General features: G+C 38.0%; 1 protein-coding gene across 12 annotated transcripts in view; it reads right to left on the bottom strand.

Moving 5' to 3' along the window:
- Window positions 1–25,211, bottom strand: part of KCNC2 (potassium voltage-gated channel subfamily C member 2) — a 201,246-nt gene extending 176,035 nt beyond the window's left edge. For all 12 annotated transcript variants that reach the window (XM_060112715.1, XM_060112726.1, XM_060112718.1 and 9 more), the window contains exon 1: window positions 24,531–25,211. In XM_060112715.1, the coding sequence (XP_059968698.1) occupies window positions 24,531–25,211 (681 nt within the window). The remainder of the gene's footprint in view (window positions 1–24,530) is intronic.
- Window positions 25,212–25,451: the final 240 nt, after the last annotated feature.

Below are 25,451 nucleotides of genomic sequence, written 5' to 3'. Positions count from 1 at the left end.
CTCACCATAAAGAGATGTAAGAATATGAAATGTCAGCTCCCCTTGAGATGGTCCCACAACTTTAGTAACAGAAATCTATTTTAACCTGGAATGTGAAAGTAAACTGAATAATATTCTTGTCTTAAAATATTTTGTTGATCAAAAAAAAAGTGAAGCTGCTACTATTTTTCCCAGTTAAAAAAATATAAGTAAAGTCCAGATTGTCCAATAAAAAGTTGCTTTGTTTTTAAGAAACTTGTAGTTCAAGTTTGCTATTCACTGTGTACACTTCTATAGGCAAACACTGACACAATTAGCCATGAAGGGGAAGTACATTAAGATGCTCAAACAGAAGAATCTTGCCTCGATTTGTGTAATTCCTCCTTCACTGGTTGTTCTTCCATTCTTGCCCTTGTCCTTTTATCCATACTTAAGTGGCTTACCAGGCTCTCCACTATCTCCATCTGCCTTTGCAATCTCGCCACCCACTCTCCCTCTCAGATTCTCAGAGCTCCAGCCTTGCTCAGCTCCATTCTCTTCCTCAAGAGTATCACACTCACCCCCTCGTCCCCCTGATACCCTCCCTCTCATAGCTCATACACATTTCCTTCACACCCACTTCTCCTAATCCACACTCTTCCTTCAAAGGATGGACCTAGAGTCTGTCATACAGAGTGAAGTAAGTCAGAAAGAGAAAAACAAATACCGTACGCTAACACATATATATGGAATCTAAAAAAGAAAAGAAAAGAAAAAAAGGTCATGAAGAACCTAGGGGTAAGACAGGAATAAAGACACAGACCTAATAGAGAATGGACTTGAGGACACGGGGAGGGGGAAGGGTAAGCTGGGACGAAGTGAGAGAGTGGCATGGACATATATACACTACCAAATGTAAAATAGATAGCTAGTGGGAAGCAGCCACATAGCACAGGGAGATCAGCTCAGTGCTTTGTGACCACCTAAAGGGGTGGGATAGGGAGGGTGGGAGGGACGGAGATGCAAGAGGGAAGAGATGTGGGAACATAGGTATATGTATAACTGATTCACTTTGTTATAAAGCAGAAACTAACACACCGCTGTAGAACAATTATATTCCAATAAAGATGTTTAAAAAAAATCTATAAAGTTTAATTCCTGTAGGTTTTCTCTGATTACCTTGGCTTGATTAAATCCACTTTCTATATGTTCCCTGTATACACACTGTTATAACACATCATATTTGCTTGTAATAATTGGTTCATGTTTTCTAAATGTTAATTCTATAAGGACTTGTGTAGCCCCATTAATGACACAGTCTTCCATTTTGTAGAAACACAAAATGAATAATTTTAATAATCATACATCCCTTCGTAGGAGCTGAACATTTTTTGCACCGTTCAAGAGCAGATACTTAGTAGTCCCAACTTCATCATCTAGTTGAGTCTCCACAGATGTCGATCGGCTAGGCTAAGGAAACCTGGGTTAATAGCACTGGATTTAATCACTAACAATAATATCAACCATTAGATAAGTACCTTCCATGTGAAGTCAATTTATGTTTTTCTCACTTAACCCTTACTACATCTCCCCTTTCAGCAAGGGAAGTGAGGTAACTCCCTGGAAATCAATAATTTAATTGACAGAGCGGATACGTAAACCCAGGTCTAATTCTGCCAGGCACTTCTTTTTACTCTCTTACATTGCCTGATAGAATGTGCTGCCACACAGCATTTTTTTCCTGAATTAAGGAAATGTAGGTAGGAGTCACCAGGCACAGTGATCTCTTTTAATTATCTCACAGCGATCTCTTTTAATTATCTCACAGCACCTAAGAAAGATTATATTCAAAATATTCATCTAATCCTGTAAGACGCATTGATTAAAGAGACACACATATCTCAGTGCCTGCCTGCGAAATGATCTGTGAATCCAGAGACAAAACAGAGTTTAAATACTCGTGGTGGTTATGTGCCCAATCCTCACTATTCAGAATCAGGGCTGATATTCTCATGGGAAATTTTTAGTATGTAAATATCCATTAATGGATACATGAATGCAGGCTATCTCTGAAAGGACAGTGGTATAGAGCTAGAAGGATATAGGGAACATATCTGGAGTGTTAAGAGCAAATTCTACATCTGAAATGATACAAGATCTGTCGAATTCTCATGGAAGAAATAGAATAATCAAGAGTTACAGGGCTTCCCTGGTGGCGCAGTGGTTGAGAGTCCGCCTGCCGATGTGGGGCACACGGGTTCGTGCCCCGGTCCGGGAGGATCCCACATGCCGCGGAGCAGCTGGACCCGTGAGCCATGGCCGCTGAGCCTGCACGTCCGGAGCCTGTGTTCCGCAACGGGAGAGGCCACAACAGTGAGAGGCCCGCGTACCACAAAAAAAAAGAGTTATGAAAAAGACTTGATGTGTAACCCTTTATAGGAATGCTATAACAGATGCTGTATTTAACCAGATAATAGAGGACAGAATTATGAAAGACATCTTTGGACTGTGGTGCAATGGTAACACGTTACTAAGTTTATGTGATTTATTAGTGTGCATACTTATTCAATTTGTATGTATTTCTGAAAACAGAATGCTATAAAATCTTCTATCTACTAAATAAATGTACTATCATAGTCTATAAATGTTACTTTAGTTATTAATTTCAATTTCATTGTAATGCCAATAAAGAAAATAGAGGTATAACAGTGGAGTCACAGTACAAAACAGCCTACAAATCCTAGACTATTGGAAATTTTCTTTAGGCTTCTTTGAGAATGATTCTTGGAGTTCTAGAACCATCTAGTGCGTTTTAAGGAAAAACACAGGGCTCTCTCTCACCATTCCTCTGTGTGTCTGTACTCTACTCAAGCCAAAATGATTGCCTTATGGGGCACTCAAACTCGAGGCATTCCCAGTGTTGCCCCCTCTATGAAGAACATATTGCTTCTTACTCTTCTGCCTACTTTGACTCAGCTCAGGTGTTGCCTTCTCAAGGAAATCTCTCCTGATTTCCAGGTCTGGGTTAGATGCTCATCCTATGGGTTCTTAAGACATTCTGTGTATCTCTCTCATGAATTTACCAAACTGTGTAATTTGTTTACCTGTCTGCTGTACCTCCAAATTCCAGTTAGACTGTATGATTCTTCAGGCTAGAGATAATCTCCAGCACCAATAGCACTTAGGAGGCATAAAGCTCAATAAATATCTAATCAATGAATAAATAAAAATTAAATTGGACACAATTTTTCTCACTGATAATTTCTCTCTGTGGTGTGCATTAGAGTTTAGACATTAGAGGTGAGATTTTTGATAATTTTACCTATTCCTTTAAAGCAGAAAGATTTACAGAATTCCCGACCTGCTACATCTTCAGTGCTAAGAGCTTTATTTTTGCACACTGCTATACCTTAGAAATGTGCTCTTTAAAACTGGTATGTTCATATTTTTTATAAAGTTAACAAATGACCACTGTACAAAACTTAGAAATATGTAATCCTTTTAGGATGAAAAAGTAAATGATCTCAAATCTCTATAGCTCAGTTATATAAATAACCTTTTACTAATTCTCAGAATTTTTTTACCATATATTTAAGTTGCTAATAATATATGAAATAAGTAAAATTTAAACCTGCTATGAGAATATTTTATAAATATTTTTCCATATTACTAAGATTTTTTCATACATATTATTTTTCACGGTACAGTAATATTTCATCATGTGGATTGTCATAATTTACATATATCTTTTATCTCCCTTTGATGGAAATTAAAGTTATTTCAAATTTTTCACTAATATAAAATAATTATTCAGGGAATATTTTTGTGCAAAGATTAGTTTCTTCATATTGAATACACTTTCTTATAATTCATCCTAAAAGTAAGATTACTAGATTGAGAAACGATCTTGGTTATTTACAAAGTTGACAGCATTTCACCAGTCTTTTCTATGCTTGAAAGGTCTGCTGTGTAAGCGTGAAGACATTCTTTTCATGTTACTTTCTTTTATTTTTTAGCTCTTGATTCCTTATTCTGTTATGGAATCACGTGATCAAACCCCTCAAATGTTATCTTGAATGGTGGCCAAACTCAAAGGCACACAGAGTTGAACCGAATCCTCATTTCATAAAATTTTAACTTAGATACCTGAACCACAGGTGTCATTTTCCTTTCATTAGCCATTTTAACACCTTTCCTGCAATACGTGACTCCACAGCAATGGCTTTAAAAACACACAAATCAAAACTCAGATAAGCAATGATATCATCTCCTTTTAAAAAGTGCCCAAAGGACAGTATTTATGAAAGATACTCACGTGTATACACTGCCGGGCGTGGGGTGGATGGTTGGTGGGGGGTGGCCGCGTGGCGCGGGGGGATCAGCTCTGTGCTTTGTGGCTGCCTGGAGGGGTGGGATGGAGAGGGTGGGAGGGAGGGAGACGCAGGAGGGAGGGGATGTAGGTACAGATGTATATGTATGACTGATTTACTTTGTTGTAAAGCAGAGACTAATTAAAAAAAAAAGAAAGATACTCCTTGAAACTATGTGTTTTGGGGAAGGAAATTGGAAGATAGGCAATTTTCCTTTTTGTTTTAAATGAGATTTCTCAGAGGCTTAATGCACAATGTGCACTGTGAATCGACAGGTGGAGATACAGTGTGACTCATTTCTCAAGCAGAATTTGTTTTTTATGATGCAGCATCTCAAAGGACTTGTGTACTGAAGAACACACTTCCTCTTGGGGAGATTATGCCCTTAGTATGACATTGCCAATGTTGAAAGCATTTTTAGAAGCCCTCTGTTGGAACCAACTTCAAGAGACAAGTTACCAAACACCAGAAAAATCAGTCTTACTGAATTACAGTTATAGTGTATGCTCTTTTGTTCCAACCTCTTTCTTTGTCCTTATTTTCTTGGCTGTATTCTTTCACCTGCCTATTCCTCACTTACTGAACCATGCGGAACTCACAGTGGGGCATGCTGGCTCTGCTTGCAAGGGGAGTTATTTGCAGAAGAGACACGGTGAAGGCCAAAGGGAATGACTGTGGAACCAAACTGAAGGCAGAGGCAAGATGCAACTTTGTCTCAAGTACATCATGGAACAGACTGCTTAATTTAAGTTTAATTGCCCACGGACTATGGCCTGCCTGAAAATAGCACAACTAATAACATAAATATAATAACCTGAGGACTATAAAATAAAATTATGAGAAATCAAATTTCCAGAAGTTAAGAATGCATATACCCATATATTTTAAAACACACCTGAAATAAGATGCATCTCTATATAGCTCATTAGCAGTTACTGAGTTTTCCTCAAATAACATAGCCTTTATGAGCAATTATTTCATAATAATTACAAGTCCTCTTTTTTGCAATCATCATACCTTTTTTGAGTAAAATATACTAGGAAGAGACTATTAACATGCAAGCAGAAGTTGTATAAAAGCCAACAAGAAGAGAAAAAAATACAGGGATATGTTGATCCAATAACGTTTGAATGAAAATGGTATTAAATTTTACCCTTGCTCCACCTCTGGGACCATAGAAATCACCCCCGGCAAGGACCCAACTATCTTTGCTGTTGTTTTGACACTGGTGTCACTGGACAGCTGGGGAAGTTATCTGCCTCTATTTGAACACTAACTGCTTCAAAAGTTAGAGCTGGGCTTCCCTGGTGGCGCAGTGGTTGAGAATCTGCCTGCCAATGCAGGGGACACGGGTTCGAGCCCTGGTCTGGGAAGATCCCACATGCCGCAGAGCAACTGCGCCCGTGAGCCACAACTACTGAGCCTGCGCGTCTGGAGCCTGTGCTCCGCAACAAGAGAGGCTGCGACAGTGAGAGGCCCGCACACCGCGATGAAGAGTGACCCCCGCTTGCCACAGCTAGAGAAAGCCCTCGCACAGAAACGAAGACCCGGCACAGCCAAAAATAAATAAATTAATTAATTAAAAAAAAAAAGTTAGAGCTACAGTAGACAATGTACAGTACTATGAATACATTCAGTTGGAAAATTTGTGTTTGGAATTAAAGTTAAAACAGTGAGAAACACTGCAAAATGCAAGCATGAATTTTTTTCTGAATTCTCTTTAAAATGCAATGTAGCATTGCCAGATTTAGCAAATAATAATATAGGTTACCTGATTAACTTTGAATGTCAGATAAGAAACAAAATGTTTTTAGTAGAAGTATGACCCACAATGTGGTACACACATTTATACTAAAAGCACTTACTTTTCAAAGTTAACTAGGTGTTGTATTGAATATTTTATCTGACAACCCTACAGGCATAAAAACATATAATACATTACAATAGCCCAGAAAATGAAGGACAAAAACTCACAACATGCCAGGATCCAGGAAGAGTTTATACTTAATTAAAATATCTACAGATGAGAATAGTTAAGAATCAATGTTCATAGCATCCTGTGCTCAAACTCTTGAAATGGGGGTTGGGGGAAGTGAAGACTGGCCAGGATTAGAGAAACATGGAACCTCCCTTGAGCTTAAAAGTTACAGTTCATGCAGGCCTTACCTCTGACTAGGAAGGTCAAGATTATTGGTCGACTGATTCTTGGCAAATCAGTCGACCAATAATCTTTCAAGGAATGGGAACTACTTAATAAAAGGGGAGAATTCTACTTCTGTAACAATATTAGTTACTTAGTCGTTACTCTTTTGATAGTTCAGAAGTGGAGCGAGTTGCCAGTGTGGTGATGTTCTCCAATACCAGCAGTGTAACAATGCTCAAGAGTCTTCCTGTTCCTTCTTGTCTGACAACCACCCCAGGGAGCCACAGAGCTGAGGGAAGAAAGGTTTCTAGTTGCTCCCCTCAGAGATACATTTGCAGGTGAAGCAGTAGAAGTCTTTGGAGCACTGCAGGCTGGGAAGTATACCTCACCACTTACGAAATAATCAGTGGCCAGTCTGTCAGGAAACACTTCTTTGAGGACCTTCTGTGTACCAGTCTGTCCTAGGCATCAGTAATTCACTTAACAAAAGTAATTTCAGGGCTTCCCTGGTGGCGCAGTGGTTGAGAATCTGCCTGCCAATGCAGGGGACACGAGTTCGAGCCCGGGTCTGGGAACATCCCACATGCCGCAGAGCAACTAGCCCCCGTGAGCCACAATTACTGAGCCTGCACATCTGGAGCCTGTGCTCCGAAACAAGAGAGGCCCATAGTGAGATAGCCCGCGCACCGCGATGAGGAGTGGCCCCCATTTGCCACAACTAGAGAAAGCCCTCGCACAGAAACGAAGAGCCAACATAGCCATAAATAAATAAATAAATAAATAAATTTTTTTAAAGTGATTTCAGTCTCCCCTGTGCTTCATGATCTTTACTCCCTTCATGTCTTTCAGAGAAGTAAGCAATGGTATCAGGAATATTATCTTACATCATTTCAACACAGGGTCTAAACTTAGTGGAATTATAGTCAAGGCAATGATAGAAAGTTGTCAGCTGTGCTCCACAAACTATTGACAAAAATGCAAATAATCTCGGAAACTCTCCCACAGCATCCTGGATTTTCTACCTATGATCCAATGAAAAGAGGCTCTCCTGTCCCCAGATCTAGGGATACAACAAGCATTTGAAAGATGCCACCAATTATTAGACTAAAGATTTTGCACATCAGCCTGCTCTCAAGCTTCATATAATAGTTACCATTTACAGAAGGCTTACTTTATGTTAGGCATTCTGCTACACACATTAAATGCATTATCTCATTTAGTTCTCATATCATTTAATCCTCATAATACCCATCTTATGAGGAGGTTCTTTTACAAATAATGAGACAAAATCTTAAAGAAGTTAATTATATCATCCAAGGTCATGCAACTAATATGTCGTAGGGCCATATCCAAATCCAGCTCTGTCTGATGCCAAGATCTCTACTCTTAGCCATCACAATATGCTGCCTCTTAAGAGAGGTTATGCTAGAACATAAATGGATTAGGAGGAAATTCAGGACAATTCTGAATCTTGGCTGCAGAACACCAAGAAAACTGGAGACTAAAGGTGGAAGTAGAAGTGGAACTTGCAGCAAGAGATGTGCTTCTTGGGGCCAAGATTTGTTTAGTGCTCCTGCCTGTGCTTATAGCACAGGGAATTTCCCTATTCTCTTTTTTCTTCTACTTTCATTATTTCTAAATATGAGACAGAAACCGCAGATTTTAGTAATCAAAATTGTGTATCCAAATATTCTAAACGTAGCCGAGATAATTTTCATAGGTCAATGCAACAGAAAGATATCCTCAGATCTATGAATACCCACCAAAAAAATATCATACTCAACTCATTCCTAAAAAATAAAATTTAAAATATATAGCATATCACAAAGAAGTGTTTCCAAATTGACTCAAAAATGAGAAATAATGACAGAAAGTAATAGTGGTAATTTTTTAAACAGGTACAAATATATCTGAAAATTATGACCATAAATATAGTTACCAATTATGTACATATAATAAAAATAAAAAATAAAAGATGTATTAATTATAAAATGAACTATTGTTTACATATATGGCATATCCACAAAACCTAAAATGATAAACTGAAATACTATTTCTATCAATAAGGATTCAGTAAGATAACTATACATATGATTAATATACTGAAAGTAGTTCTTGCTCATATGCCATCAATAACTAGTTAAAATGTAATGGAGAGTGAGATCCCATTCACAATACCAACTAAACATAAAATATATAGTATAATACTTGAAGTAAACACATAGGACATATATGAAGTAAACGATAAAATTCTTTTTTGAGATGTAAAACCAGATTTGAATAAAATCGGAAAGTACTGTGTTCCTAATTACAAAGAGTAAAGATTGGATAAAAAAACTCTCTATACAACTATAGCTACAATTATCTCAGAGGAAATAAAAATAAAATAATTATACTAAATTTCTAATAGCCTTTGGGGGACAAAAGGGCTATTTTCTTTTTTCGTATATTATATATTCCCTTAATTGTCCATAATAGGAACATTTACTTTTATGATTTAAGACTATTTTTTATTTTAAAAATAGGGCTTCCCTGGTGGTGCAGTGGTTAGGAGTCCACCTGCCGATGCAGGGGACACGGGTTCGTGCCCCGGTCTGGGAAGATCCCACATGCTGCGGAGCGGCTGGGCCCGTGAGCCATGACCGCTGAGCCTGCACGTCCGGAGCCTGTGCTCCGCAACGCGAGAGGCCACAACAGTGAGAGGCCCGCGTACCGCAAAAAATAAATAAATAAATAAATAAACAAACAAACTACAATGGTCCCTTATCTTAAAAACATAAATTTGTCCTAAAATTATTCTGCTTTGAATACTATGATTTATTTTATAATTTTTATTTTATCTACTATCTCACAGTGGTTTTTCCTAAAAACAATACAGTTTTACTTGATCTCTATAATATATACAATATATTTGTATAAATGAAGGCTTTTCCAATTCCTTCTATTTGCATGACCACTATAATGTATATATGTTTCTTTAAATGTCTTTCTCAGTCTTCATATTTGCCACAATTTAGAGAGAATATCTGAGCATAATTAGGTTTTAGATGTAATGGTCTTCATTACTGCACTGGTTTGATAAACTGTATTCTAGGTAGCATGAGGAAAAAGTCACCTTTGGATATTTCCATTATATTAAATGAAATGAGATAACAATACTGTGATGAATAAGAATCTTTTTTTTTTCTGTCCTCCTTGTCTAATTTTCTTGCTGCTACAACGTCCATTCTTCAGCGTCTTTTCTTAGAACACAGCACACTTCACTGAAGGCCCCGTTTCCATGTAATAAGCAGGACAATCAGTGCCATCTATTATCGTCAGTCAGATGTTTCTCTATAAAATAAAGACTAAGCATTTGGTCCCATTGGCAATGTTTCTGTATAAAAAAATTAAAGCACACTAATATGTTAACATTATTTCAGCATGATGCTGTTACTTTACTGGGGAACTTTCAGTACCACAAACATCTGTTTAACCATCAAAGTTCATGTTCTTACAAATGTATTTTCAGTGGGCAGATGATAAATTAAAGTGTCACTGTTCTCCAAGTGATAATTTTCTAGGATTTTGTATTAATGTTAGTCTAACAAGCTTCTTATAGCAATGATAAAGTCACACACCATAGGTCGGCTTTGAATTTCTTCACTAGGATTATATATTTGGGGACCAGAATAGACAAAAAGTAGATAAAGAAGGTGGGCCCAAAGAAGGTAAGAAGAAACAATGAATTTGTAGGGAAGAATCATAGAGGAATACATCCTTGTAGACAAGAGAACTAATGGAATTGTTCATATGGTAATAAAAACCCATTGAGAAAACTACCAGACACAACAACAAGAACGGAATGGTGCCCCTAGGCAGAAGTTCATAACTAGTATGGGCAAGAAGTCTATATACATACAATCAAATTCTAGTGGAAGATAGTATACCTCATCTCCTTGGCCAAGTTTCATTAAAAATGATGAAAAAATATCACAGGGATAGGAAACATTGCTATCACTGACCCAGAAATATTAAGATATAAAGCAAACAGAATTGAACGAATCGAGATGCAGATTCAGGGGAGAGGGAGAATGGAATTCAATACAGGTGCAAGAGAAAGCTTTTCTGGGAGTTGGTCCAATTCTTCCCAAAGAGATCCAGAAGCCAGAGGAACCTCAAACTCAGAGGCAACGGGCCCTAAGACAAGGAGCTGGCTGTGGGACAACTCCTTGGAAGTTCCTGAATTACTTTAGTGGCTGGCTACAGAATTTTCCCTCAGGATATAGCCAGCAAGAACAGCTCTCTAAATTATGTAGAGATTCAACAGTAGAGAAGACAGTTTCTATTAGGTGTGTTGGTATGATAGAGAAAAGTAAAGTAAACTTCTTAGTACCTCAGATTTCCTCAAAGAGCATGGGGAAAAAGAAAAGAGAAAGGTCACCCTGCATTAACTGAAATTCACTAAATTTCTTTCCCCAAATACAGCTTCCTTTCTTAGACCTTGAGAGGGTCCCAAGCTTGCCCACCTGCTCCTCCCTACACACTCTGAAGGGAATTCTTTGTTTCTGCATGACCCTGCCTATCTACCCACATAACACTATAATCACCCCCACCTCTCTTTCAAAGGAAAAGATATTTCAAGAAAATAAATACTATAAAAAAGAACAAAGGTGAAAGAATAGAAAAAAAATACCCATTGAGGGACCAGAGTTAATACCAGAAATGAGACAGAACTTTAAAAATTATCTAACTGGCATCTTCACAGAGATTCCTGAATACACTGTATCCATTAAATGAGAACATACTAAAATCGAAAAGAAGTCAGAAAATAAATGACTTATTGGATACTACAAAAATGTTGCCCAAATGGAAAAGTCAGTGTACTGGGTTAAATGGTATCTACCCACATGCATGTTCACCCCAAACCTCAGAATGTCCTTATTTTGAAATAGCATCTTTGGAGAGGTATTGTAATTAGTTAAATTAAGATGCGGTCATACTGGGTTATTATGGGCTATAATCCAAAAATTGGTGTCTTTATAAGAAGAGAAAACTGAGAGAGACACACAGGGAAAATCAGCTTGTGAAAAGGGTGGCAGAGATTGGAGTGACGTGTCTACAAACTGAGGAACACCAAAGATTGCCAGGAACCACCAGAAGCTAGGAGAGAGCCATGGAGCAGATTTTTCCCTCAAAACCTTCAAAAGAAACCAATCCTGCTGAGACCTGGATTTCAGACTTCTAGCCTCCAGAACTATAAGAGAATAAAGTTCTGTTGTTTCAAAACATGAAGTTTGTGGTAGTTTGCTACAACAACTCAGAGAAACTAATACAGCCAGTTAAATGCTGTAATACTGTATCTACAAAGTGATATAGAAACTCAGGGGAAGAAATGAACTACTTTTGAGAGAGTTTAGAAGGTGTCAAGTAAGACTTGATAATTATACAGGCTATTGAAAGAAGATTGAATCAACCTGTTAAAGTGAGGAGGAGAAAGTATTCTAGGCTGTGAAAACAGTGTGCACAAATGTGCAACAATGCGAATGCATCTCGTATTCAGGAATGGCAAAGCATGCAGTCTGACTGGTAGAGCTGTGAGAGCTATTATTACATTTATGGATGATGGGCAAATTCTGGAGAGCCAGACTAAGGAAAATATAGTTTAATATGTAGCCAGCGGAAAGGGATAACAAGGTTGTAAGCAAGAAAATAGCATGGTACATTAATGCTTTAGAAGGAATTACTCTGCCTTGGATCTGAACACACCATCTTCTTCCCAGTTTAACTCCTTTGGTGTCTGTTTTCATTTCTGTTTTTCTTCCTCACTACCTTTGCTCCTTCCTGGACTTTTATCTAAAGGAAATATTTATTTAAAGCAATTTTCCAAAGAGTACTTTAAAGCCACAGAATCTTACTGGTATTTTTTAAATCCCCAGTTCACTTTAAGCTTCTAGCTTTGGAGTCTACATGAGCTACTATATTGAACTAGTCAGTTCCATTTCATAGAAATTATGCAAAAATTAATATTATTTTCTTGGGCTTTAAACCAAAAAAGCTGATGTTTCTTGTACAGAGGACTTCTTACTCCTCACCACCTTTTTATGGTGGTGAATTACGGCAACCAAAAAATTTAAGGGGCATACTCTGCATCTAACTTCACAACTATAAAATCTATGAAATAGCTATTAATAATCGAGTAATTGGTACTGAAGTATAAAAGATAAACCACAAAACATAATACAAAATATTATAGTGTTAAATCCCATGAAAGAATAACTGCTGATTTCTCAAATCATATAACCACTGACCCTTGAATTAGAAAAAAGTCATAAAGGTTGTCTTGTTCCACTGTGCAAACAGAAACTAGGGAGACATTCTTGACTTCTCTCTCTGCCTCATTCACTGCATGTAATTAACAGACAATTCCACTTTAATTATGTTCATTTTACTTCATCCCTCTGGCCACTGTTTTAATTAAGATCACGGGTATCTCTTACCTGGATTACTGCAATAACATGCTAAACTGTAGCTCTTCTGAGAAACTTGTACCCATTTTCCCCAGCCCAATCCCCTCTTCAAGTATAAAGGTTTCAGAATAATATTCCCAATTACAAATACGCATGCCATTGCTCTGCTTAAAATCCTTCAGAAGTGCCCCGCTACCACCAGAGGAAGACCAGACCTTCTCAACAGAGCTTACCAAGCCTCTGGATCCAACCTCAGCTTCTGTCTCCTGCCGTATCTCCGCATCCCTCACGCAATGCTGTAGCTGTCCTGAATTATTTACAGTATCTTGCACAGGCCTTGCCTTCTCTCCCTTTTAGGACTTTGTTTCAGCTCTTTTCTCTAAAAAGTCTAGCTATTTCCTCCTCTTCATCTTCTGGTACCAACAGAGGCATAATTCCTCCAGGAAGTCTTTTTCCCACCTTGGCAAGACTACGTTAACTTCTACTGGAGCTCTCCTGACATTGCACTATCATTTCCCTTCTGTTCTCTTCCTGGACACCATAACTCCTTAAAGGCAGGAAATATGCCTTTACCTTGCCACTCGTAAAATGCCTGGTATATAATACATACATGTTAGATATTGTTCTAATTAATCACCCTTTATTCATTAGGGATAGAATTACTCCTACAATTTTCCAGACAGTAATCCAAGACCCATATGAAAAATCTCAGGAAGAGACAACTTATTTTTTTATGAACATTCTAAATGCTAGAAAGTTCCCTTACGGTGGGCTATTGCAAACACGCTATCTCCCAAAATAAGCAATGCTTGTCGTAAAGAATAGTGATGATGATGACGATGATGATAATAATATTACAGCTAAAATTTAGAGAACCAGGCACTATGCTGGCTTCTGAACATGACTATGCTCAATCCACCCTTTTAACAATTCCTTGAATCAGATACAATTATTATCTCCCCAGTCCAGATGAAAAGAGGGAGGCTTAAAGAAGCAACTTTGTGAAAGTTATACAGCAAGCAAGTGGAACAGTCAGGATTCGAACTCAGCCAACTGAGTTTTAATTCACACGACTTCACTTCGCATTAATTCACTCCCATCTCAAAACCAACTGTCAGCTAGCCCTTCAACTCTTTGCCCTGAAAAAGAGCTGTAGTAAAAATGATATTAATAATAATAATAAAAATAAAAAATAAAAACCTAGTTAACTTTGTTTTAAACTAGTCTCTGAGTTCACCTGTCCATGGAACTCTTTTGAGGGGCAACATCTGTTAACACCCTGAAGAGCTGCAGATCTAGAAAGCACACTTTGCTGCTGATCCAAGCATGATTATTATCTTAATTCATTGTTAAATTGTATTTGCTTTGGCAGCAGCCACATCACAGTACTGTCATGTACTGGGTCAGTGGCCAACTACAACCCCAAAGATGTTCATCTGATCTGAATCCTATCCAAATCCTACTGCAGTGAGACCTGGGAAGTAAAAATTTTAGTCATCATCTTAAATTATTCCTATCTAAGCTTCAGAACCACTATTTTGGCATAAACTGAGATAACAGTGTTTATTCCTGCCCTGGACTGAATATCCATCTCATTAGAAAATCTCATTTATAAGCCCAGAAGCCCTCTCTTCCTCTGAAGCCTGTTCTGCCTTCTGATCTTTTCATTACCCCATTTAACATGGCATGGTATTCTCTGTCAAACTTCCATGTTTGCACACTACTCTGTTAACCTAATCCTTGATTGCTGGAAAAAATTTTATCTCTTGCGCATTAACTAAAATCTCATCTCCTCTGTATAGGAGAGTGGGTCCCTCCCAAATCTGTGTGTCCACACTATACCAATATCTCTATTATAGTGTTAATGCATTATATTGTAACTATGGACATACAGTTGTTCTTTTCCAAGAGAATACAAGCATCTTGAAGGTAAATGCCAAATTTTAACCCTTGCATTCTCAGCACTAACCTAGTTTTGGCCAATAGTTGAAGCTCAATAACTGTCAGCAGAGAGATTCAAAAGCATTTGACAACTTTCATCTTTGATGCTTCCAGTTTGTTTAGCTGAGAAAAATGTACTAATACCTGGTGACAGCACACTACTTCATCAACCAAGTGATGCAAACCAAGGTAGAGGAAACACAAAATGTTGTTGACAAAGAAACCTAGCAGTGAAGCACAAAGTCAAGTACTCAAAAGTAAAGTTACCAGGAAATCACCTATATAGAGAAATTTAAGATGAATTAAATCCATGATTAATACATAAATAGAAAAATGAATAAGTATTGAAAACAATCACTACATTTAAAAACAACTAAAGAACTGATAGTATGCACATGTTACAACTAAAAACTGAGCACTGGACTCTCAGGAGAAGGTGAAACAACTAAAGAATTCTGTTTCTGAATTAAGACTAATCCATTTTGAATGTCATTGCAGCCTATTAGTACATTAAAATATATTTGATTTCATTAATTTGCATGAATTTTATATCTGTAGCATTGTACTCCAAATATCAAAGCACAGTCAACACCATTTTGAACCTAGGAATTAAGCATAAGCTCACAAATGTTTCTCCATCATGATACAAATATGATGGTTGTTCAACTTGATGCACCCACTAATCATTTTATATGACCCTCATAGGTCACTCAGGCCTGATAATAAAGTTCCAGCTTAAAAAAAAAAAAAAAAAAAAGGCTACTTGCTACTTTAGATTCTGTTTGCACAAAAAAAGGGCCAGCTAAATCTCTCTTCTGTCCATTTCCTACTCAATTTATATGAAAGATGGGTTTCATTAAGAGTATTTTAATAATTTTCATAATTGCCCTCTTGCTGTTCACCCCAAGAGAGAAGCAGGACAATTTAAACAGTAAATCAAACTATAATGATGCATTGTTCTGTTTTCCTAAATACCAATTTTATCCAAATTAATATATTGGGTTGGCCAAAAATTTCATTCGGGTTTTTCCATAACATCTTACTGAAGAATCCGAATGAACTTTTTGGCCAGCCCAATAGTAAGGAAGCTTCCTCTTGCTGTGATTACTTTGCCATTGTTTCCAATACAGTTATTACACAATATTCACTTTTAGCAAATGGCATTTTATCCTTAATCAATAAACAGAAAAGTAAGCAACCCTATACCTGAACTTCTGTTGTATAATTTATAAACACAGATACAAAATTTACAGAAACTCTGAATAATCTCTGTCCCTTTCATTAAGCCCAATCTGACAAACTACTCAATGAATAATTTTATATTCATCCAAATTGTTTTTGCTTAAACATAATTCATAAACATGTCTTAAGTTTAGAATTAACAATATTATTTGGATATCATGACAATATTATCTAGGATCACTTTATTTTATAAAAAAAATTTTTGCATTTTATCATTTAGTGAATAACTTTCAAATTCTAGACAAAGTATTGGTGTAAAATAAGAGAATGTTTGTGGTCAAAAGGTGGCATATTTTCATCACTTGGACTTTCTCCATGGAGACAACTCAAAGGAGAACACCTTCCATTGCTAAGACTAAATCACAGATCACTTGCCAAGAAGGGCTATCTTGACCTTTGCTCCAGTTTTTAAAGATATCAGCAACGTTGTCAGATACATAAAGAGTGGCAAAGCTCCAAGATCTGATAGCAAACCCACCAGAGTATTCAAACAGAAAATGAAGATGACACTGAGTTGTCTGCATAGGATTTTCTTAATACATGAACACTGAGGAAATGTCAGATTACAAAGATGCCTCTATCATTATGAGCTTTCAGAAGAAAAGGTCAGTCAAGTAACCATAGCAATTATGGAGTACTTTTTTCCCAATATTACCAGAAACTTCTGTTTTGATTCCTATAAAATGCATTCTTTCAAAATTTTCAAAATTATAATGCTGCTTTACATCCCACCACAGGGAAGGAAACATCACCTTTGGCTAACTGTCTACTAAAAGAAGATTGAAGGGAAAGTTTTTCTGTCCTGTATTTGCTGACCTCAAACAATATATAATCTCATTTTCAGATCTTAAAAAACACTCCAAGTATCTTTCACTCTAATTTACCAGTTATTCCTGTGTAAAGCCAACCATGATCTGGTTAATTACATGTGAGAAGAGAATGTTCTATAAAACACATTAGCCATCACCAATAGGTTGAACTAGGGTTGCATTTAAAAATTCCAAAGGCAATAAGTCCAATAAAAGTAGAAAAACATATTACAAAAGACACACACACACAAGGATAGAGGGAAAAAATAGGAGGTAAGTGCACAGGCAGGTTAGTTTTGAGGCTTTAAAGGTAGTAGAACAGTAAGATATAGAACCGGTAGAGAAGGCAGCAATGGAAGGATTCGTCTGGAGGGGATCTGGAAATAGAGAGAATATCGAAAACAGTGACAATTTCCCTGCTATTGCTGAACAATAGGACATGGAAGAGGACAGACCCTACCCCAACTATTCCTAACATCTTACTGCTTCCCAAAAGCTAAAATCTGTGCACCTAACATTAAAGCCAACTGAGACTAAACAATCAAGATTGAATGCAAAGAGCGCCAGGAGTCAGAAGATCCAAGTTCTAGCCCCACCTGTCACTAACCAGCCAAGGCTGTGAACAAGCCAGCTGCTTTTTCTGTGAGTTGAGCTAATTGTGTCAGGTGATCACCAGTTTCCTTCCAATTCTACGTCTCATGCACACTAGAAGTCTGTTTTATATACCAATCTCATTCAAAGAGTATATATTATATACATATATAAATATACACATGCACACATACAAATTAATATTCTCAATCAATACTTTAAGCCATATTCCCATGAGTCTCTTCCTTCATTTATCCATATAAAATTTTTATAAACATATACAAACCCTGAGTGTGTATCTACAGTATGACAGTGAATATATCTTTTTATGTAAATATGTATATACTGAAATAGAAAAACTATTTTTTCTCAAAACAGAAATCTGGTGCCCTATATAATACATACATATATTTCTCTTGAAATAGTCTTCATTAATGAGTACATTAAAATACAAGCTTATGAAGTGTGCTAGACAGCATACCATTCTCTATGCTTACACTGACAGAATGAGCTGTGAAAGAGATTAGGACTAAATAATTTGACACTATTTTGTAAACACTTCAATGTGTTAGGCATATCTGTAAATCCTTAAGTGAATAAGACTTTCCCTTCTGTATAAGATACGGGAAGGGGAAAACGCTGGTGTCTTTGACAAGGCACTTTTCAAATGGAAATAAAACTGAGATTATCTAATCAGTTATCCTTGTGGGTGGATGGGTATACACCTGCACTGAATCTTAGACTTAGGAAATGACAGAGCCGATCATCTTTATGGGTTTCATGACAGAGCCACAGCAAAATGATTTCCTGAGATCAATATGTGGTTGAGAGAAAGCTGTTTTCAATGGAAACAAGAAGCTAGGAGCTAACCTGTTTCTATGGTAACCAGAGCAGCAGCTACCCAACAGCTGTAGGGGAAAGAAAGGGCAGAAAGTTAAAATGCAAAAAACAAAAGAAATCCATACTAGTTTACCCTATTAGGGTGATGGTCCCTAGAGTACAATCAAAACCAGTGCAGACATACTGTTCCCCCCACCCAAGGGATTTTTAGCAATCACTATCCTTATTTTTCCTCCAAACCTCAAAATCTTAGAGCTGGAAAGAAGTTTGGATACTTATCTCGTCCAGTGTGTCATCCCCATTTTTTTCTTTCAGAATAAGGCTGAAGGATATCAAGACTCAGGAAGATGAAGTAAATTCTTTAAGGTCACACAGCTAGTTGTGAAATCAAGGTTAGTGCCTAAGTCTCATGGATTCCAACTCAGGCATTTTTCCAATGCTGTTTCCATATATTCTCTACTTCTAGTCTCTTCTCCTCCCAACATCCATATTTTAGTCACTTTCTGAGAAAATATTGACTACAGAGTATTAAAATTAATCACCACACTTCAACCTATGAGAAAAGCAAAAAAGCAATGCTATCCTGTCATTAAAAAAAAAATCTTGACTGCTCTTCCAAAAGAAAAGCCCTTCATACTTCAAAAAGAATTGAATTAAGTTTATATCATATATTGATGGTTATTGTTTAGATTATGTTGCCACTCTATATTTCCTTATGGAGATCTGTTTTTATATTTTACCAGTCCTTTAGTGTCATTTACTATATCATTTAGATATACTTTAAAGGTTGCCATAATAAAAAGGATAAATGACTCAGAATTTGAAAAATATATGAGATCTGAAAACTGCATTTACTTTATTTGCAGTAGTAAAAATAAATAGTAATGATACATATTTCTAATGGGAAAGGTTGACCTGCATTTCTTTATAAACTTACACATTTCCTTGTTTTCAGTTGCTTTGAAAATAAGCTTCTTGACAGAGAAGAAAAATTTCCTTGACTCTCATTTAGTATTGTCAACTCAGTTCTACAGATGAGCTCTTGGGAAAATATAACAGAAAAAAGTCATACCTAATCTGTCCAGCTATTCACCTTTGGCATGCCTAATGCCCCAGCAATGGATCAGATCACCTAGTTTGTGATCAAATACACTATTGAAAATACAATTCTATCCAATTGATCTTATCCAATGCTCGGAATATAAGAATAAAATTAATTTGTGAACTATACAATTAGTGGCCTGGAAAAGGACAAAGGACACTTAGATGCTTATACAGCAAATGCAAACACACCAGACTATTACACCAGACTCTTTTTAGGGGCCTGAAGTTTGGATTTGCATTGTCACGTGGTTGGTCATAACTTGTAATTAAAATGGAAGGGATGAAGATACTCGACCACACTGCAAATAATTCAGTTGTTTGGTATATGTACATCATTTACCATATTCTTCAATAATGCTGCAGAAAGACAGTGTATAAATCACTTTGAAAAACAGAAAAATCAAGATTGAAAAAGCCTAACATTTTCACATAATAAAATAAAGACTAACAATACCTTAAGACCATCATTTCTTTTTTTTTTTTTTGGCCACGCCCTGCAGCTTGTGGGATGTTAGTTCCCCAACCAGGGATTGAACCCCAGGCCCTCTGCAGTGAAAGCATGGGCATCTTAAGCAGTGGACCACCAGGGAGTTCCTGAGACCATCATTTCTAGATGGAATATTTTCCTGCACATCTAGGCAATATTTCAATGTGAGATATTTTTTGAGGAAAACATCTATAATATTTCTGGAATTTTGTTTGTTGTTATTTTGTTGCATTTTTAATTGAATAGATAATGTTTTAGGAAATATCTTATTATAAATAGAGTGGTGAGCTTATTGAGGGCAAAGCACTCATGCATTCCCAGTAGCTTACACAGTTTCTGGTACAGTGACTGCATAATCAGTATTCACTGATTAAATAAACACTCTAAAATTTTAATAATTAAGAACAATATTTTATAAACAAGCTATATTTGACCATTAATTCTTTTAACTGGAGCAAGGCTCACAAAACAAGAATTAATACATTTCCTTTCTTTAATCTTAATATATGACTCAAATTGTCTTTGCCTTATTATAATTTTTTTAAATTAAACGTTACACTTAAAGCTAGCAAATAGCTACTTAGATAATTTCTTTCCTGTTTTGTTTTGTGCCTTGAGGTAGAGGAAAAAATGGCCCATAAAATGTAAATTACATATTTGCAATTTTGAATCCAATTCTAGATATTTAAGTTTAAATTTTAACAGCTTTAAGGAGTATATTTTAGTAATGCTGTGGAAATAAAACAATTTAAAATACTAATAAAGTATATTTTCAAGATTATAAAAATGGAGGATTCACTATCGTAATCCAAGTATAGTTCAGGATTATCTGCATATAGTGGTATATGGATAAAGGTCTGGAGAACATATACGAAGTGATCCAGACCCACACCAAAAAGCCAACATCTTAAATATGGTTCTATGGCAGTTTTTTTGTTTTGTTTTGTTTTTCTTTTCTAAAATTCTCTTTGAGAGTAAAAAAAATTTTTTTTAAAGGTTTATCAGGTAATCAAAGATATACATGCTGCCAAGGAAGGACCACACTCTAGACCAGAACCTAATTCAATCACTTTCCCTCCTTCCCCCAAAAAATAAGTGAAAAGAAGAGGGAGATCTAATATAACCACTCTTAGCTCTGTAATATTGGGAAATTTTGCGCTTATATTATTTTTCAAACTTCTAAAAAATCTAGAAGTTCTATTAAAGAATTTCTGCCTGGTGCCTGTTCACTTACTATTATATGCCTTCATAGGAAAGCGCATACAAGCTTCATTTCCTTCTAAAACTTAGACATTAAGTTGGAAATATACAATGCAGAACATTTTTACAAAAACATCTATGCCTCCTTGCTTTTTACCATTTGTAAATATCACTCAGTGGCATCAACGGAATAATCTCGCCTTTTCTTTCCTGATCTCATTTTCTGAACAACAGGTTTCCATGACAACTTATATTTAAGTTTTTATAAATTTCTATTTTGGAATACTATTCTTAAGGATATAATTCATAAATGAAAAGTATAAACTTATTTACCAAGTTAACCTGAACAATTTAGACCTCTCAAATAGGTATTTACATCATAAATTAAAAGTAATAGAGGAGGGGGAAATGCCAACCAAAACAAAGGCAAAAATACAATGTTGTAGAATTCAATTAATTATCCAGTTCCTATCACTCTTGTTTCAGTCTGCCACTTTAGATCATAAAAGTTAGAAATTAAACATGTCTATTATATAATTGAGCCAATCTCCTCAATGTTGGGAAAGGATAAGGACAATGTTGAAACAGGTATAACAAATTGAGAATAGAATTTGGACAGTTAAAATTGTTCATCTCAAGTATATCAATAAAAGATGAACTAATGTAAAATGAAAAGTAAGAGGGCTTATAAAAGTTAAATATTTCTATTAAGAATGAGACTTGTGGCAGTAAGACCACAGCTGAAACAAACCACTTGATAACTGATTTTATGTCTCCTAGAATCATGTCCATGAAAAATATAATTTCATCCAGTGACCTCCCAATGTAATTCTATTTATCAAATTAGTCAGATAACATTGTCAATCATCTGAACTAAAAGTGTCTGTATAAAAATATTAAATCACATTTAAATAGAATGGTTACTTCTGAGTGTTCTTCAGGCAACCCCTAATAATTTGAAAAGGGATTTTCTTGAAGACAAGTCCCACAAATGTTAGCCAATCTGAACAAAAAGGAAAACATTACGTATCAACTGGTCAATAAAAATGGAAAGTTAAAACAGCATTCATTTTAAGAAAACTGGAATCCCATATTTGCACTCTAATGTTGGGTGGTACAGCCAAAGACCTGGAAAAAAAAATATATATATATACACATATGTCATAGATGACCTTTCAAAGTTAGAATTCTAGTGACTGTCCTATGCTGCATTAAATCTCAAGAGCAACACTATCTGCAGAGATTTCACAAGCCAGACAGTCAGTTATAATCAGTGGTTGTGGTGGAAAGGGCCTGGGGGGGATGTCATGAGACCTCCAGCATAATTTTGGCTCTGCTAATAACTCGCTGTATGACCTTGGCCCTCACTTAGTATCTGCAGTCTTCATTTTCCTCATCTACAAAATACAGGGTCCTCACGAGGTGACCTCAAAGGAATTTTCCAGGTCTATGATTCTCAGCTGATTCTGCTTCTAATGGCTCTTTGACCTTGTATTAATCTCTAATCTATCTGTGTTCTTTTCCTCACCTAAAAGGGATGCAGGTCAAATCCTTAATATTACTACAATGAAATCTTAGTAAGATTTTTAAAAAACTCTTTTCAGTTTAATGGTCTAACCATTGACCAATATTCAATAGAATCAATTACCATAGCAATAATAAAAACTGAACATCTTAAAGTTTTTGCTGTGCAACCAGGTCTACAATAAAATGTATTCTATTATTATGAGGAAAGATAATAAAACTTCCTGTCTTTTTTTATACCACATAAAATAAGAAAATTATAGGATGAGTCTGAAAACAAATGCAGATTATCTTGTTAGCTGCCAAGTGGAAGGAGCACTGTAGCACTCAGCTGGAATCCAAAACAACAGAGGTAAGGGTCATGAGTCTATGATTTAACTTAAATAAATAAATATGCACTTTTTTCCCCCTGAATGCCAACTCTTGCTGAATTTATAGAATGGTCTTAAAAGGAAGATTTCAGAGTTGAAGTTAGTAATTCTACATTCAAATATGAGAACATGGACTTACTAGAATTTATGTATGCATTTAAGTACCAGATCCCATAAAGTAGCAATGCTTTAAATTGTCTCTTTGATATTCTATTTCAAATTGAAAACAAAACATATCCTCAGACTTCTACAGTGGTATCAGAAGCACATCTTCTGACATGTTATCAGCTGCACAACATCTCAGATGCAGAGACTTCTGACATTCAGGGGAACACAATAATGAGGATGGAGCCAAAGTTAAGCTGGGAGAATTCCCATTCTGCCCAAGGGGAATCTTTTCTGGGTGTCAGAAGCAAACCAGACACACGCAGTTAGAAAGATTTAACTAAATACAGTACCCCATTCTCACATATAATTAAAAACCATTCACATACTGTATGATTTTGGGTTATTTATATTTCTTTTCTTTCCTTTAAAACTAGAGAAACCATTATTAGTTACTTTTATAATCTCTTCATTGGGATTTTGAAGAATTAATCGCGGGTATCAAGGACTAAATTTAAACTGTCACTCAAGCTAAAAACTGAAAAGAAAAATTGAGGATGGGATCACAATCTATAGAGTATAATAAAGTTGCCTACAATCTAAATTACCCAGTCTTTAATTTAGAGACTCCCACTAAACCAGGATCACCAAAGTGACAAATTGGCGTTCAACCTGTAGAAAACACAGATACAGCACAAGGGGAAATGCATCAGACTCCAAAATTCACTGTGCAGGTGGGCTATCCCGTCAACTCACGGGGACAAGCAAACCCAGCACCGCTCTCTCTTGGAAGGAGACAGGCGGAAACAACATTAGGCAGATTTTCACAAAATGAACCTCCTGGCACACCCTCTCCCGGCCCAACCACGGACATATATTTCATTTCTCCTCTACTGTCCTCAGATGAGATCCCTAACTGGAGCCACTGCTCTGGGGGAGTCAGGTGTGCAGCATTGTCAGGTCTCACTGGAAAGGTCCAATAGTGATGACCAGAAGGCCTGAAGGGCCATCCGAGCTAAAGAAAACGTTGGAACAAGAGTTAGAAAAAGAAACTCAACAGGAAGTGTGACAGCGGTTTCAGAACAAGGGTCCAGACAGACTCGCCCAGAGTAGCCGACATTTGCCCTTTCGGTCCCATCTGCTGAAGTAAATCTCAGTTGCAGTTGAGGAGGAGAGGAGGGGGGTGCTGGGGGGCGGGGGGAGGGAGCAGGGAGGGTCGGGGCCAGGGTCCCTGAGTTTACCCTGCACGGGAGGGGCCCCTCGTCTCCTGCTTGGGGAACCCTGCTCTCTTCGCCCCCTGCCCCCATCCCAGAGGCCTCGGCGGAAAAGAACCGGAAGTTGCGGAAGGAGTTGGGAGAAGTTGGCGCCGCAGGGAAGGGGGCGACTCTGGCCTTACCCTGGCGGCTCTGGACGAGTAGGGGTCCTCAAAGAGGGCCCACATGCGGGGCTGCAGCCTCCTCCAGCGGCCGGACTTGCCGTCGGGGCCCCCCAGGCCCGCGGCGTCCTCGATGCCCAGCCTCTTGGCCGCCAGGTCCTCGTCGTCGCCAGGGTCGCCGCCGATGAGGTCGGGGGCCTCGAAGATGTCGAGCGCCTCCTCGGCGTCGCGGTGCTGCCGGTAAGTCATCCAGCAGCAGGGCTCCACGTCGGTCTCGTCGATGCCCCAGAAGGCCAGCTCCTCCTCGAACAGCGGCCCGCACACGTCGGCGGGGCAGTGCAGCTTGCCGGTGCGGTAGTAGTTGAGCACGTAGGCGAAGACGCCCGGGTGCCGGTCGAAGAAGAACTCGCGGCTGCCCCGGGGGTGGTCGCCGCCGCCGCGGACGCTGCAGTTGCCCGCGCCGCCCTCGAAGCAGCCGCCCGGCCCGGGGGACAGCAGGGGCGGTCGCGGCGGCGGCGACAGAGGAGGGGGCGAAGGCTGCAGCGTGTCGCCCGCCGCCTTCAGGCAGTCGCCCTGGGGCTCGGAGGCGGCGAGAAGGGCCAGGCGCGTCCCGGGCAGGGTCTTGAGGGTGCTGCGGTAGGTTTCGTGCCGGGTGCCCCCGACATTGAGGATCACCCGCTCGTTGTTCTCGATCTTGCCCATCTCTGTGCCTTAGACATGACTGGGGGGAGGCGAACACAGCACCAAGTTAAAGATCTCGGCCGGCGGAGCCGCGCTGTGACTCCCACCCCCACTCGCAGCCCGAGAGTCCCAAGATGCAGGGTTGACAGAAAGGCGAGGGGCAAAGGGCCCTCCCAGGATGAGTTTGGCGCCCAGCCCTGTCCCCGCCTCAAGCACCGTACCTTTCCCAGGCTTCTAGAGAACGGAGGAGATAGCAGGCAG

This window comes from Mesoplodon densirostris, chromosome 11, assembly GCF_025265405.1.
Source record: "Mesoplodon densirostris isolate mMesDen1 chromosome 11, mMesDen1 primary haplotype, whole genome shotgun sequence".
Classification (NCBI taxonomy): domain Eukaryota; kingdom Metazoa; phylum Chordata; class Mammalia; order Artiodactyla; family Ziphiidae; genus Mesoplodon; species Mesoplodon densirostris.
Note: the sequence above shows the minus strand (reverse complement) of the source record. Positions and strands in the feature narration are given on the sequence as shown.